The following is a 16,688-nucleotide window of genomic DNA, read 5'->3' as shown; positions in this document are numbered from 1 at the left end:
GTTGGTATTGGCATGCTATTGAAAAACATTAAGAAGCAAGACTGAAAACATCCTCTTTTCCCTGGCAAGCCTCACCCTACTGCATCCAATGTGTCTCCCCTTGGTGGAAAGAGTTTCTCCTTTTGAAGAAAAAGGGCTCAGTGTGTGCTGCTCTTTCTTTCAGAGAAGTTCAATGGAAAGCAATGGCCAGTTATGAAGTTGTTGGGGTTTGGTGTAGTACAGTTTGATTTTAACTCAAGTATTGAGATATGCCAGCAAAAACATCCAACATGGAATGCCACAAATTAGATCTATAAAAGCTACATTCTCAAATGTCAATTTAGTCTTTTCATTCATAAAATTAGACCAAAGCCAATTAAATACATGCATGTCACTGCATTTCATATAGGCAAATGATGCATGTCTTTCAGGAGAGAAGGAAGAAATTAATATACCAAACCCTTCAAGTAAGTATAAGAATAATGCATATCTTCAATCACACTCAACAATTTTACTGAATTGCTGTCTGAACAAAGTTCATACTCATCACCAGACTGGCAACTTTTACTTTCTTGACTTGATGCCATCACATTAGTCTTGGCTGAAGATCTAGAAATGAAAAGGAAAAAAACATTTAGATTATTCTGATATTACTGTCATTGTGAACACACATCAAATTATCTTAAGCATACCTAAGCATACCTCCTGTTGCACTTATTGGCCTTGCTGTGTGCGCATGGACACTCTCCTCCTGGTTGTAGAACTGACTCTGCGCCTCTGGGTCCTGCCCTGCTGCTCTGAAGGATAGGCCACCACCTGGGTGGATGATCTCTGCACCTGTAGGCCTTCCAATTCCCTCATGTCCCTTGCCATCTGAGACAGTGTCTGACCTGGGTTAGTCTGCAAGCGCTGGAAGAGGCTTTCTCTGTTAATTTTTCTTTCAGGACAACTAAAGGTCAATGCAACTCCAGAGTCTGACTTCATCTCTCTGGAGAAACCATCTGAGGTACCATCAAAGCAGCGCCCAATAGCGATCTCCTTGGCGACCCGGGGATTCTGGTCTGTGACTGTATAGATGCCATAGTTGTGTCCTAAAGGATCTACAGGGGCTAACATGGTGAATGCATGGGACTCATTGTTTTGAGAGACTGGTGGATGTTTGATGAGATACTCTTGTAGGAGGTTGTTGGTGTTGATCTTACGACAGTTCCCCTGCGGAAGGACTGATATGATGGATCTGTCCACCTCAGCTTGATCAAACAACATACCGCTGCATTTGAACTCCACACATGCTGCCGAAGTATTGGTTTCTCGCATATCCCGGGTACTGCGTACATCTCTAATGCCGTAAAGTTTGCCTTTTGTCTCTCTGTGTGTTCCTCCTAGATTCCTTGACCTGATCATCACTTCCTTCTGTCCATGGATCTTGACCTTGATGAAGCATGCTCTGAACTCTTGGGGATTAGGCCACCAAGACAGGTAGTCCCCTGTCCAGGTTGTCAGATCATTCTCCTCAAATGGTACAACATTGTATTCATACTTGTCTTTTTCCACCCTGAAGAATCTGAAATGATTAACATCAACAGGGGCATTTTCACAACCTATTAAATTCTGATATGGATATATTGGTCCATTGGTCTCATCAAGATTATTTTGGTTAGGCTTTGGCAAGTTGATTCTGAAGGCTGTTTTCTTCAGAGCTGGATCCTCATGGTCTGAACGCTGGTAGTCAATTTTGTCCAGATATGGCTGAGACACTCCAATGATATTTGGATTCATCTTTGGGGAGGAAGGAGCTGCCTCCAGTTCTTCCCCACCCATCATTGCTGTGACATAAGCAGTGTAGGCATCAGGCCTCTGGGAGTCACAGAAAGCTGGTAAACAGGCCCCATTAGGGCCAGTTATGACACTGTCAAAGCGGCCCCATGCCCTGGGATTAGCGGAATAGCCAGGCTTGGGTTCCAAGTTTATTAAGCTAATTACAACACCTTCCAACTGTTCATTAGGAAGAAACTTGTCACTCATGTAGGCGCGAACTTTGACATAACAGCGTCTGTTTTCAGGCACATCCAAATTGAAGAGTCTGCGTTCTCTGATCTCCATGTTGCCTATGAGGAACGTGCGCTCCTCTCGTTTGCTCCGTCCATGACCGCCTGTGGTTGTGGTGTAGGAGAAGTCACTCTCCTCTTCCCAGACTCCTGTGTCTGGGTTTAGAGACCACAATTTCATTTTGGGAATGTGCTCTTGCATTTTGACATGTTGTGTGTCAAGAAGGACTTGGACTGCTCCAGCTCCAAGTACCTCCTTATTAGTCTCATCTCTGAAGTCAACAGAGAACATGCCATAGGTCCTCAAAGGAAGCATGTCACCATCATTGTCCACAAAGTTGAGGTCGCCAGGGGCCGCAGCAGCCGTAGTGATATTTCTTGGATCAATGAATGTGACGCTGGCTTTCACAGTTCCCTCATAGACTTCTCCATTGTCCTTATGGAAGGAATTGGCAGGAATAATCAACTGTCCTATCGGGTCCTCCCCTTTAATGTCACCTAGGTCAATAGAGTTGGTCTCTCTTGCATTAATATCAATCGGTGTCTGCTTTCTCATCACCTTCACATCATGATAAATGGATCCACCCTTCTTGTCAAAGATGAACACCTTGGGAGTGTCAAGAAACTTCTCAGTGGGGTCAACAAAATTTACCACTAATCTCTGTGTGTCAGTAGTAATTTGTAATGTGAAGCCTCCTTGGTATCCAGTGGTGCCCACCCTCTCTTTACCAATGTAAATGTGTCCAAAACGCAGAGGTTCATCATTATCAACTGTAACAACTCTGCCACGAACCAGCACAGTCGGTTGCAAACACTTCTGACAGCTGCACTGTGACACAGCCCGGATAGGAAGACTGTAGGTCCCACAGTCAATGGTTTGACTTTCCATATGTTTGACCCCACAGCAGAACCCTGCTCCATCTTTACAGCGCATATCAAAGTCTAGGGAGCCAGGACATTTGTTGTGAGGGCAGCGGCCAGCGTTGTAGTACTTGGAGTTTGTCCCAGGTTGGACACAGTCCATCGGCAGTCTGATGAGATGTGTCTCAGGGGAAGAATTGCATGCTGGTGTTCCTTTTGCTGTGAATTATACAATAAAATGCATTAAGCTTGTTTGTTGTTAATATGATAGGATGTAAAAGATAAATTATTTGATACACATAAAGCAGTGCAAAAATTCTATGCAAAAATGTCAAATAATTTTAACACTTGGCTTTTTTGTTCAAATGAACTAAAATGAAAAGACTTGTCATTTTGAAGAAATTACTGTTAAAGTTCTGTTTGCTCACAAAAGCCTGTCAGATCTGTTAGAGTTTAATTATAAAATTGTCTGGTACTGTGTAATTGCTCGTTGAAGCATGAGAAGAATAGAACAAGTGTATAGTGAATAAATTGGACACTGAATATTAAAAACAAATCTTTTCTGCCTTTCCTTCTTCACACATGGTTGCACACACATATATATGTATACACAGAGACATTCTGTCTCTCTGACAGACACGCAAACATGTCTGCATGGACTGAAAGTACCTACGAGTGGCCAAGTTGGACGGTGAACTGTGCATAAAAGGGTAATTAGACATGAAATTGAAGGGAACATTTATTTACTAACTTTCCAAATGGAAGTTGGAAAGAAAATTATTGTTCACCCAGTCATTGGCAAAATAATTAATGTGCATGATATCATGGTTGAGCTTATAGTCAAGTATCCATGTTAGGCTCTGCATCACTCAAGTAAGTCAATAATTGCAGACACATGGATGTGTGGTATATATTAAATACCATGACTGTACTGCTGATGGCTTTAATGGCACTTAGATTTTTCTTTGATAATAATTTAGTAACTTCAAGTTTCCTGGATGAATTGAGGATAACACATTGTATAGTAAATCGAATTAAACTTAACATAATGTAAAGTATAAAAGGAAACTCTTAAAGGCTTTGAGGCACAGGTGTTGTCTTACACACTCACATAATCTCCTGCTGTAATGACTTTTGGAGTGCAGGGATTTCTCTCTGTTCTGGGATAGATTGCTTTAGCACTCTTCCATGAAAACCCTGTTTGTTAATCTGCGTTGTAGATAACCACCACCTGGAGAATATAAGCAATGTGTAGCCCTCCCTCACACGAATATGAAAATGAATAGTTGTCTGACTCTGAGAGAGAAAAGAAACAGAATTTATTGTCAATCTTGGATTTCACCTCACCACTGGGTGATCTGGAGAAATGGGGTTTGAGGTTTTACAGTGTCCGGAGTCATCTCACACACAAAAAAAGAAAAATAAGTAGTTTCAACCAATGTAAACATAATAAAAAAGATACTGTTCCAAGCTCCAAGCACAGCCAGATTGTGTGAACCCTGATTTTGTTATTTTCCTATTTTTTTCCAATGAAACAGTCTATTACTACCTCTCTCTCTCTCTCTGTCTCTCTCTCTCTCTCTCTCTCTCTCTCTGTCTCTCTCTCTCTCTCTCCTCTCTCTCTCTCTCTCTCTCTCTCTCTCTCTCTCTCTCTCTCTGTCTCTCTCTCTCTCTCTCTCTCTCTCTCTCTCATCTCTCTCTCTCTCTCTCTCTCTCTCTCTCTCTCTCTCTCTCTCTTCTCTCTCTCTCTCTCTCTCTCCCCTCTCTTTCTAATCCATACTGTCCCCTAGAGACTCATATTATTATTCTCTCTTTCTCAGTTGTAGAATAGTGTGGTTTTGTCTGAATCATATTGATTGTCTGAATCTTAATGCATGGACATGGCTCATGGATAACTTAGCTGGAGCTCAGTGCTGACATTCCTCTTGAACTGTACATTCAATCTCTTGAGCTGCAGCTCTTTGTACAGTAAAATTAACTGTGGTTATTTGCCTTTTGTCAGTGATTTTACTTGAACTTGGGAGGACTTTGACTAAATACGTCATTGTCAAATGCACTGGGATAACAGCCATCCTGAGCTATAATCCCTGTGCGCCGCTTGCAATCATCACAGTAAATTATTTTCTCTCATGGCTGGATGATGATGAATGACAGTTTACATTACTATAAGGGAACCAAATAGAAACAGATTTTTTTCCCCCTCACACTTTCAACAATTTAACAGTTGTATAGCTCAAGTAAATGTCATCGAATCTGCTTTCAAACTGATTTATGCGGATCGTCTCATATTATACATTGCACCTTTAACTATACATCTGGGTTTATATGATGGTTGTGCTGAGAAAAAATAGCTTTTTCAATATGAGATCCTAGACTAAACATACCGATCACAATGAGGGTGGCTGGAGAGGACTTGATGCTGCCTGCAGGGCTGCTGGTTTTGCAGAAGTACTGTCCTGACTGCTCTGGCTTCAGGTCCCGCAGCACAAGGTCCTCTTCATACTTGTACACCTTCCTGTCCAGCAGAGTCCCATTGTGATACCTTGAAAATAGACAAATTATTATAGATAGGGGAAAATAAATGACACATTTTCAAAAATACTCACTTTATCACTTCTAGCTGTTTTGTTACAATGTTATTAATAATGTAGCAACAATGGTATTCATCTCACCAGTAGTATTTGTCAGGTGTCGGTGATCCTGTTGCCTTGCAGCACAACAGCACCCGTCCTCCCTCATGACGCACCTTGTCCTCTGGGTGCTTTACAATGTACGGCTTCTCTGTGGACAGCAGAGAGGAGCAAACCATCAAAGAATTCACTCTGACTTTTGTGAATGGTGCTGCAGAGTATTTAAATCTCATAAAACTCAGTCAATCATTACACCTCATTGGCTTCTGTGCTTATGAAAAAATATTGTTGGGGGAATTAAGCTTTCAAAAGCAGCGCAGCCCTATATTTATTTGGTTTCCATGCAACCAAGTAAGTGTTCCAGACTATGTGAAGTCTTACAACAGGCAACATATTTTTTGTCAATTTCCTGTTTCTTTCTCTGCAGCCTGAGGATATGACTGAAGGGTTTACTGGCTCTGGGGAACAATGATAATGGGAATCAGGATATGTTTTCTAATAAAAATAGCTCTTCTAAGATTTTGCCAACAGTTAGTCAGTTAATTCTAAAAAAAATACGATGAACATGCTTTTCTCATTGAAAACTCAAACACTACAACTTGGTGCCAAACTTTTAAACTCAGTGATGGGGTTTGATCATGATTTTACTTATTGGTACTCACCAGCTGATTTGAGAGCAGCTCGTATCCACGATAACCCTGTGGTGTTACTGGAGGTGGAGACAGTGATCGGGGCAAACTTCTCCTTTCTGATAGTGATCAAAGTGGAGCTGGAGGAGCAGATTCCCAGGAGCTTGAACTGGCCTTTAGCATCTGTTCGGGCACGGATGACCTTGGGTTGGCTGGCCAGTGCCACCGAGGCTGCCGCCACAGGGACACCAGTCACGCTGTAAACTTCACCATATAGCAAGTGGCCATCACACACACAGCGGCTGCAGTCCTCACTGGGACGGCCCTCGGTGCACAAACGCTGACATTTGGCTGTTGTGACACAGATGTGAACAGAGATGTGAACACAGGCTCATAATGAAACCAAAATGAAGAGGAAACCTGCACTATACACCCAGCATACCTGGGCATGGACTCTTCCCACACTTTTGTATTTCTGCAGGCCTTCCAGTACACTGCACTGTCAGTGAGGACCGCACACAGGTCCTCCTCCTAATTCTGCGACCTCCACCGCAGGTCACTGAACACGCAGCCCACCGACCCCACGGACTCCACTTGGCTGATCACACAGAGAGACAAGAAAGACAATGTGAGTTTGGAACTTAAAATATATTAGTATATATTCAATCAAATGAACCACAGGAGATAATTGAGTAAAATTGTGCAATCATAGTATATTGTTGGCAATAAAAAGATGAGAAATAACAATTACACGAATGAATTGCAGTTGGAAGATTGTTGATTACAATTAATTCTTGATTAGTTCAGTTGAGAGCACTGGAACTAATGGTTACAAGTTACTTTTTAGAGGAATAGGTTCTGCTCTCTGAAACCACACAGCAGAAATGTGTTGTTTTGATACACTGGACAGAAAGATTAAGCTTTACTGTATGCTACAGTACAGTAGATTTGTTGCATAAAGCAATATAATATTTTATTCACTTCGTTATCAACCCTTCACAAGGGAGGTCATAGGTCACAATCAAAAATAAAACAGTGACCTTATAGCTGTGCAGCAAAAGGGGGGAAATTATAAAATTGCTTTGCTGAGTCAAACTGTTGCAATTCAAAGTACGTAGTTCCTTTACTTGTGTAGGCTACTGAAGCACAAATGTCAGTAAGTGAATGATCGATTTTAGCTACACTGTGATGTTGCTTAATATGGGATCTCATCACACTGTCCAAGTAACAGTAAAGTGCTAATAGATGTCGGAATTATCACCTGTACATGGAGGGGTGGAGCACTCCCTCCTTTCTGAATGGTGGCCCTGGCATGCCGGTACTAACAGGAGAGGCATGGGCTGGGTGCTCATGCATTTCCTCTGGCGGACTTGGATGCCTACGTCGTCACACACCGTGGTTGAACAAGGACCCCACTCACTCCAGTCAGACCAATAACTCTGCACTGAACACACACATTGAAGAGTGTTTATTATTGTTGAGCGTTGTTCTTATAAGCATTGGAAGATGTGTATTAATGCAAGTGTTTTCCTGCATGTTCATAGCTATGAAGCAACAGCTTGTGCAGCCCCAAGCTCCTGTCATCAGGGCTACCTGGGGGACACTGAAAGCGAACGTGGTAGTTGGAGCAGATGTGGCCGTGGGGCTGTTCCTTGTTGATGCACCAGAAACCCTTCTCCAGACTGGAGTGGACCACCTCCCCAGTTTCTGCCGCTGCCACCCAGTCTGTTGTGCGAGCCTCCATGGCTGTGGGCCTCGCACAAACTCTCTCTCTGTAATAGAAACGGATGGCCTCCAGGCGCTCATAGTCTCCGTTCCCCCCAGGATGGTCAATGTTGAACCAAGACGTCCACTCTGTCACGCCTGGAGGTACACAGAGGGGAGGCATGGATAAAAACCAAAAGAACTGAGGGTTGGAATAAGCCAGGATTTGTTTAAAAAGCCATAAAGGAAGAAAACACAGGATCCAGAAACAAGGAAGGGGGAGAAAATAAAGGAAAGGGGCTGGAGCTGAGTCTTACATGGAGGGGAGACGTGGGTCAGAACCAAGGAAAATTAAGAAGGTGGAAAACAGCAGGGATGGGTTACAAAGTTTAAGAGGAGGTCTGCTACTGCCATTTGAAACTGACGTCATGCACCCCAGGGAGTCCTGCATTGTCCAGGTTCTTTCCAGACCCCGTGGCTTGACAGATGAGGCACATTGTCTAGTTTTTGTGTCTGCTACATGGTCTGAAATCTGAGCAATTCCTCAAGAGAAATTTCAGGACTTAAAAATAAACTAATGCATTAACACACTGATGGAGTATGTTTCAGTCAGAGAATAATGCAGTGAGGTGATGGAAGGAGACATGCTGCATATAGCAACCTGGATACAGACTAACTGGTGCTTTTTGTGTTATGAGAAAATGGTTGTTATGTCATTAAAACTGCCCAATTCTGTATTGTTGTTGCTTCAAAGCAGACAGAAGAGATATAACTAATCAACTTAATTAAATGTGTCACTGCTTCACTATTAGGCCTTGTGATACAGTACAAACATAAAGTTACTATGATATAAAAAATCTCAGCCATGTGTCTCTTGTACATAAGGTGTGTGTCACTGCTGATGGATTTGTTACCTGTTGTCTCTGTTTCAGTGAACGTGTTAAGGGCCACTCTCTTGCTCCTTACCGATGCTGCAAACAAGAGAAAATAAACATCCAGTGGTCATATAGAGCATTCAAGGGTGGGTGAGAGTTAAGGGTTTATATTTTTTCTTTGACCATCTCTGAGAAGAAGACTTTTTCCAGCATTTCTGCATACTGAGTGCTTTGGATACTATACGTGACTTTTACTGGTAATAAGATATTTTTTATTGCCGTATTTCTGCTTTCACTCAAGTAAAGGATTTGACACACACACATATAATGATTATGCAGATACTACACTGTGTTGTAGTCTGAGCACAATTTTCTCTGGGTTCAAGGCGCTCAGTCACAGTGACACACTCATTGCAAGCATTTCCTCTGCCCTTTACTCTTTATTCTGTCCATTTTTTCACTTCCATTTTCATGTTACCTTCTTTGATCCCCATTTCATCCTTTTCTTCTCTTGTTGAAAAATGTAATTTCTCCCATCCCCCAACTTTCATCTCCTCCACTATCTGCTCCTTCACTGTCTCTTCTGTAGTTTTTTTCTCCCCCAGCTGCTCATCCAAACTCCTCTCCATCCATCACTTCCCCCGTGCTTGTCAAACATCTTTTCATCCTTCACCTTGCTGTCCTCCCATCTCCTTGTCCTCTTCCCAGCCTCCCTTCTCCTCTTGATCGATCAACAATCAGCCAACATTGAGGATGCTAATCAACCTCCAGCTGAGACAAATCAGTGCATGCAGAGTCATCTATTAACCAATGTCCAAGCCAGAAAACTTCACTTTATCCCACTCTATCACCTCTTAGACATACTTGAATACCGCAATTTCCTATTTAATTTAAAATCTTAATGATTTATGTTCATACTAAACCTATATGTGCACACACACAGCAGGCTTGTATCAGTGAGTCATTCTTACATCATCATCATTTTTTCACGCATATGTATGCACACACAACAGCACAACAGTGTGCCTAAGATGAAAGAAAATGTTGTCTTATTAGAAAGAGAATTATATTCAGCCTGGCATTCATTGCAAATGTAGCTCTTTGATTTATTAAACAGGCATCGTGACACAGTTTTCCTCATGCTTTGAAGTGTAATGATTCATTTTCCTGCAGTACTCATTTTTTTATGTTTTCAAAAACGTTACTTGTTTCTTTGACATTTCATCTCCAAGTTTTGCTTGGGCTGTGAGGAAAAAATAAATGTCATGGTCTGTAACAGAAACAAAAAGCAGCTTATGCAGTGTGGTTATGTGTGTCTGTGGTCTGTCATAGGCTACTTTTGTCAAATGTTTAACTTAGGACCATTTAAATGGAGACAGCTTGTGCAATGGGGGACAAAAATTGTGTCCTAATTTGGAAAAAGCTGATTTTTGGGTGAGTGGTTAAAGTTGGGTTTAGGTTATGGTTATGGTTAGGGTTGGAAAAAGCCTCCAGGGAAGGAATATATGTCTATGTTAAGTCCCCAAAAGTGACAAGGATCTGATACATGTGTGTCTGTGTGTGTGTGTCTATCTGTATGTGTGTAATATGTCCAGACACTTAGCACTTTCAGAGAAAAACTGCTGAGTTTATGAGCAGAGACTCCCAACACAGAGGCCAGTATCGATCCCAGTCCCCGCTGGTTTTACAGCTCAATTCAAGTCTTTATTGTAACGCCAGCACATTTCACGAGGTTTTTGATAGATTTAGCAAAGATGGATTGTAGCTCAACAGAACAAAGATAGACTGTTCAAAAATGCATTACGTAAGTCTTAGGATAATGGATGATTCAACATGTGCTTGGTTAAAGACGTTGACAGTCAGCTGACCTTCATGGTGTTTTTTTTAATGCCCCTGGCTTTAAAAACCATTGATAGGTTTCCACATCAGCTTTGTCTGTCTGATACACTGGATTGGCTGGATAAACAGAAGCAAATGCTTTCAATTCACACTGATCTGCTGGGCAGATGTGGCTATTGCAGTTTTAGTTTAGTAAATCAAATGAAATACATTCCTCATTTTTCCTTTTGTCTCCCAAATTTGGTGTCTGAGCAGATTACATTTTAAAAGCAATTATATAAAAGCTTTTTCTACTATTTAAAAGTGTGGATTTGTCTGTAAAGACTACACACAGTAGCTTATTAAAGGACAGGTATACAATTTTTCAAGTCTGTTTTAAAACAATAGTCACATGCCCAAATTAACATTGTCACATGTTTTTGTGGCTGTAATCATTTCTCTTCTTTTTAAAATGCACTTTCAATGTAAGTTATGGTGGACAAAATACACAGCCCTCTCTTAAAATTAAGATTTTTCTCCCCATCACGTACATTTTAAGCACATTTGGAGGACTATCACTTAGAACTTGACAATTGTTTTAAGACAGACTTAAAAAATTGTGAGCCTGTAATTTCATATATTTAACTGAGAACTTTTAGAAACTTTTCTCAGGGACAGCACATGGCAAGGGAACAGAAGAAGCCTTTTGTTTCACTAAATTAACATAGAGTTCCAAACCTGTGGCTAAATGACATTCTCCTCTCTGAAGAGCATTCATTTTTTAAAAGAAATCATAAAGCAGTTTTTCCTCTCTTATTACGTAACATTTTCTCCTCACTCACACTTAAACCAAAAGCTATTCACAGCCAAACCATTTGGCTTCTGATTATCATTTCAAGATGTTTGATAATGAAAACGAAATACTAAACGATTGTTAGAGTTTTATGAGGTGACTAATGGTTTTAAAAAGTTAAAAGAGGAAACCCAGATTAGCTACAGCAGAGGGTGAATGTTGGGGCAGTGACCTCAGCTGCGGCTGGTATGAACTGGCATGACTCCCGTGGCAGACTCACAGAGCTTATTGTGCTTTTGAGTGGCATGTTAACACTTTATGAATTTTAAGAGTCGGGAGATTTTACTGGACGCTGCTTAATGCGGCTGGTATGTGAATGGATTTACCAAGAAGCAGGTAGTTAAAACATGTGTTTTTCAAGCCAGAGGGAGCAAGGTTAAAACTTATGATTTCCTCTTCAGTACTAAAATAATCCACACTAAAGTGTTATATCTTGTTTGTCTTCTGCTCTCTTTCAGTGTTGGTTTTGTGCTTTACTGACACAAATGTCTATACAAAGTCATGATGTACTACTTTTCTCTCCCAGTTTCACCTTTGACATGAAACTTTCCACATCACTGGCTAAATGGTAATTATAAACCCTTAACCAACGTCCCTGTGACCCCTCATAAACCATGGACAAGGTAACAAGATACATTACAGTGACAAAAGAAGGCAACAGCACCAATAGCATCCAATCTCCACATATAGCCACCTGGCAAGCGCCTAAATGCCAAGCTATGTCTGAAACATTTCATCCCACACTGCAGTCATTGTCACTATCACCCACCCCGTCTGTTGTGACAACTGCAATTCTTATTTTAGAGGACAAGCTTTGGATTTAATGATTCACGTCACCATGGTTCATTTTGAAATACACACTACAGAAAGGCAAATCCTCTATTAATAATCACCAGTGCCTTTGCAAAGGACAGCCTCTCTTCTCCATCACTTTCTGAGAAGGAGTTATTTCTGACTTTGCCAGAATCTAAAAAAAAAAAAAAGCGGTATGGTAAAGGAAAGGGGAAAATTCAGGATTTAATGAACTTGCACCCAGAATGGATTCAGTCAGATTAGAGAGGTATGGTTGTTGGAAGAAAGACAGAAGGTCTGGATCCTGTTTGTAATATTCCAGATCCTTACAAGAAGAAGAAGACGTGAAAAGTGAAAACAACCCTCCCCCCTATGTTACATAACCTATTGGACTAAGTTAAGCTTGCTAAGAGAACAAGGTTTTACAGTATTTGTCGGTGCAGCTTGTCCTGCTGTGTCTGGGCCCTTTTCTTAAGATCAGGAGTGTGAGTCAAGGTGATCTGTGACAGAAGTCTTGCCCTATTAGGATTTAGGAAATACAAAGCTCGTTGTCCTAAATCAAAAATATTTAGAGATGGGAGTACGTGTGTGTGGGCCTGTGTATGTAATCTGTTTGCCATGTCATGTGGAAGATGTTTATATATTTGGCCAGCTTCTTAGTTGAGGTGTGTGTGGACGCGTAGGAGTCTGCTCTTTCCCTCTCATCGACATTCCTTACTCTCAAGTATCCAAGTCTGATTCTTAAAACATCTGTCGCTCATTAAAATCAGCAATTTTGTCTCTGACATTAACTAATGATGCAAATCAACTGCATAATTGAAGGATTTATGAAGGTATAACAAAGGCTTTGTGTTCTTAAAAGAAGGTATTTGCAGCACACAGCATTTCTCCCTGATACTATTAAAAACATTATTGGGCAGCATTGAATTATTGCATTATAAATATCTGGAAGTCTTCACTTGAACTGCTGCACCTGTGCATATGTACAGAGCCAGGAACTAGAAATAGCGCAGTTGAAAGTAGCTGATTATCCCCGCAATAAATAATTCCATGGCATATCCACTGCATGTGCACATAAATACACACAGAAGAAAGAGAAAAAATATTGGATATGGCACGGGGTTGTCATTAATGGGAATTTGCGCTTTTACTTTGATCCGCTGTAATCCCTGTCTCAATCATTAGAGTTAGCGTTTGGAGCAGACAGTGTTCAGCATCTGGAGAACTAGAACTGGCCCCTGTGTCTGACTCACAACAGCCCTCCAGCTGCTCACATAACCCATCTAGTTTTGCCTGACAATGCAACAAGAGAAGAGATGAGGATTAGAGGTCTGCTGGTAATGCCACACAGTTAAATCTAACACACCACAGTACAGTAACAAAAACAAAAAACCTTTGAGCTACAGCAATACTAATGCCAAGAGTGGCCACAGTGTTCCTCTCTGAGTTTCAGTGGGCATTCAGCATTAGCTGCTGCCTTCAAATTGGAAAACAGCTCATAAATTCTTAAGCTCTTTGGTGTATGGAGAGAGTGACAGAGAGCAAGACATGGAGCGAATGTTAGATGAAGATGGGCAGAGAGAAATAGGTGGAAAAAGGCAAAGGAGGGAGTTTGAGGGAGTGGGTGAGAGACAGAAGGGAGAAAGGTGTAGAAATGTGTATGAAGAAATACCTGAGGGAGACAGATTAGAAACAAAAGGCATACAGATTAAGACAAATGGGCAGAAGAAAATGTGAAATGACATGCTGGCTGAACAAGAAAAGAGGACGGTAAAGTCATTTTACCTGTGCCCTTTATCCCTCCCTTAATTCCATTTTCTCATTTAGCTGAGTACAAGCCCAGCAGGTGGGAAAGTGGGTCACTTGGTTTGTCATTATTGCCTCTGGTTTCCAAGGTGACTGGGTATATAACTTAAGGAGTGCTGGCACTGTATTTAAGGGGGAAATAAGGACAAACCCACCTTCCTGCAAGATGTGGATGTACTGCTAAAGAAGCGTGGCATAAAACGTAAAATTTTACAATCCGTTTCAAGGTGTGCATTCGCCCACAGCTGCAACACAGTGTGCAACGTTCGCCATTTATGCATTTACTGTCTCTAAAGATTGGACTATCTTCTAATCTAATGAGATACTCATCAGTAAATGGCACAAAGCTTCTGCAAGACATTTATGACTCTTGAGGCCTTCAAGATCATCAAGATATGGAGACTATTAAGGTGTAAGCACACTTTTACCTTTATGTACTTCCATCTCGCTTTCTTTAAAAAAAATCAAAGTAAATGGGGAGCAGCTGTGAGGCAGACAATAAGTGACAGCTTTGGAAATAATGCTGCTACTGGTGTCTTTCAGAAAGAGTGTCAAGGCTTTAAATAATGATAAGAGCAACATTTTCAAAGAAGCTGGATTACCACAATGAAGAAGAGGCAGAAGAAGAAGTATACGTGTAGCTGACTGTGAAAACAATGAGTTCAATCGAGAAACTAAAAAAGTATGTTTAAATGGCTCTTTTTGTCAGATCATAAAAGTCAGTGGAGTACTGAAACTTTGTTGAGATACTCCTTTTTCACAAAAGCCGGCCTCCTATTTGCTGGCAGCTTCTGTGATGCAGTTTTGGAAACAAAGTGTGTCTGCCACCAGATCACCAGATCCTCTGATTATCAGCAGCACTGAACCTATTTCAGCTTTCTTTTCTTTGTTTAAACAAGACCGCAGAGGCAGACCACTTCTACTTCATGTGACCCATGAGCCTACACCACATGGTGTTGATTAGCCTGGTGGATAAACGTGCTGGTGACTTAACATCAGAGATAAGGACCTACTGAGGTGGTCTACAAACGTACACACTCACACACATGTGCTGTCATTATCATATGAGCTCACCACCAGACATTTTTTTAGAGTCCTCTGCCAATCCTGCTCTCAGGGACATCCTTAGGGAAATGCCGTCAACTTAGAAAACTCTAGTTATGTCAGTTGTATTGCATGTGTGAGTAATTATATACTGGCCCTCTTTTCTTTTTAATTATCACAGAAATAGCATGGGAGATGAAAGAAGTTCATACAAAGTTTATCTTTCAATTTTCTTTCATTATAGGTTCTTTTAGGTCAGCTATTCCGTGTGAATGTGTTGCAATGGCTTCTGAAAATGCTAAAATTGCAGGTGAATTGCCACTTACCTTGGCCCAGAGCCACTGAAGCCAGCAGAGATAGCAGGAGTGCCACCATATTTAATTCCGACATGGTGCCACGCTTTCATTCACAGATGACTATTTTACAGCATTGAAATAAAACACACACAAAAAAAATAGTTGATTCTACAGCTTGCAGATACAGTCTGTCAGGTGTGGGTGATGCTGCTGGTGGAGCACAGCCTCGTTGCTGCTCTTTCTCATGTGAGAGTTGCTGAGTTGGAGACAGGAGTTCAGGCGTTTTAAAAGAAGGGGCATCGTGAGTACACACCAATCCAACCCCTCTCTGCTCACCATTGGCCAGTGAAATGTAACATCTGGGTCCCCCATATCATCTTCCAAAAAAAGGTAAGGGTATGGTGGGGGTAGAGGGAGAGACATACACACAGAGAAAGAAAGGGGAGGGAGTGTGTGTGTGTGTGTGTGTGTGTGTGTGTGTGTGTGTGTGTGTGTGTGTGTGTGTGTGTGTGTGTGTGTGTGTGTGTGTGTGTGTGTGTGTGTGTGTGTGTGTGTGTGTGTGTGTGTGTCCCAGAGATTTCATAAATTCTGCCTTATTTGCAAAAAAAAATTCAATTCTGGTTGTTTTGTAATCCCCTTTTCTCTTGTTATCTTTGTCCACACAGCAGGTGTGGGTGTATGTGTGTTTATGTGTGGGCTCATCATGAAGTCTGTCTCTGTCCTGGTTTTTATGTGTGTTTGTGCAAAATAATACTTTTCTTTGCTTAAGGATGCTAAAGCTTTTTGATCTTCCCTGAGTAGTTTATTTTTTCCATGTTTTCTTAGTGTTCAAAATATGCTAAACTACTTGGATGATGATATTTTTCTTGTCATCCATGATGTTAAATGACAAAAGACCATTCTAGTCATCTTTCGTAAAATATCCTGTCTGTCTCTGTATCTGTCTCTCAAACTGGCACAGGAGAGTACCAGATGCTGCTCCTCTTCTGGTTTCGACTTCTGGTTCAGTTTTGTAACTTTTTAACAGTCGCTGATTGCAGGGCGATGCACTGCCAAGGAGTGGAAGTGGCGTCATATGGCATGCCATTCAGGAAAAACTCCTCAGAACGCAGACAAGAGACGTGCTTATGAGGTGCAATGTACCCTTTTGCAACACTTGAACTGTTGCAATTACAGAACAACGCTTGTAAAAACCTCAAAATGAGAAACACCACGTACATTCATCAGTTTTACAAATCCCTCTGGATTCAAATAAAAATGGTGTTAAACTTATGAAATAATTTATTTTCAAAAAACTGCACTTCTTGAAAAAGATGTACTCATACATTACTCAAGATAGACAATGGATGTTTG

At 41.2% G+C, this 16,688-nt stretch overlaps 1 protein-coding gene across 1 annotated transcript; it reads right to left on the bottom strand.

Moving 5' to 3' along the window:
* Positions 1-693: 693 nt before the first annotated feature.
* Positions 694-15,429, bottom strand: cilp2 (cartilage intermediate layer protein 2). Its single transcript, XM_062424246.1, has 9 exons — positions 15,366-15,429; positions 8,766-8,822; positions 7,741-8,010; positions 7,409-7,591; positions 6,590-6,745; positions 6,181-6,498; positions 5,561-5,669; positions 5,273-5,430; positions 694-3,107 (listed from the first exon to the last, which is right to left on the bottom strand). Exons 1-9 carry the CDS (start codon positions 15,427-15,429, stop codon positions 694-696), a joined length of 3,729 nt encoding a protein of 1,242 aa, XP_062280230.1.
* Positions 15,430-16,688: the final 1,259 nt, after the last annotated feature.

The sequence above is a fragment of the Scomber scombrus genome, chromosome 8 (genome assembly GCF_963691925.1).
Source record: "Scomber scombrus chromosome 8, fScoSco1.1, whole genome shotgun sequence".
Lineage (NCBI taxonomy): Eukaryota > Metazoa > Chordata > Actinopteri > Scombriformes > Scombridae > Scomber > Scomber scombrus.
The sequence above is the reverse complement of the archived record's forward strand: the minus strand, read 5'-3'. Positions and strand labels throughout refer to the sequence as shown.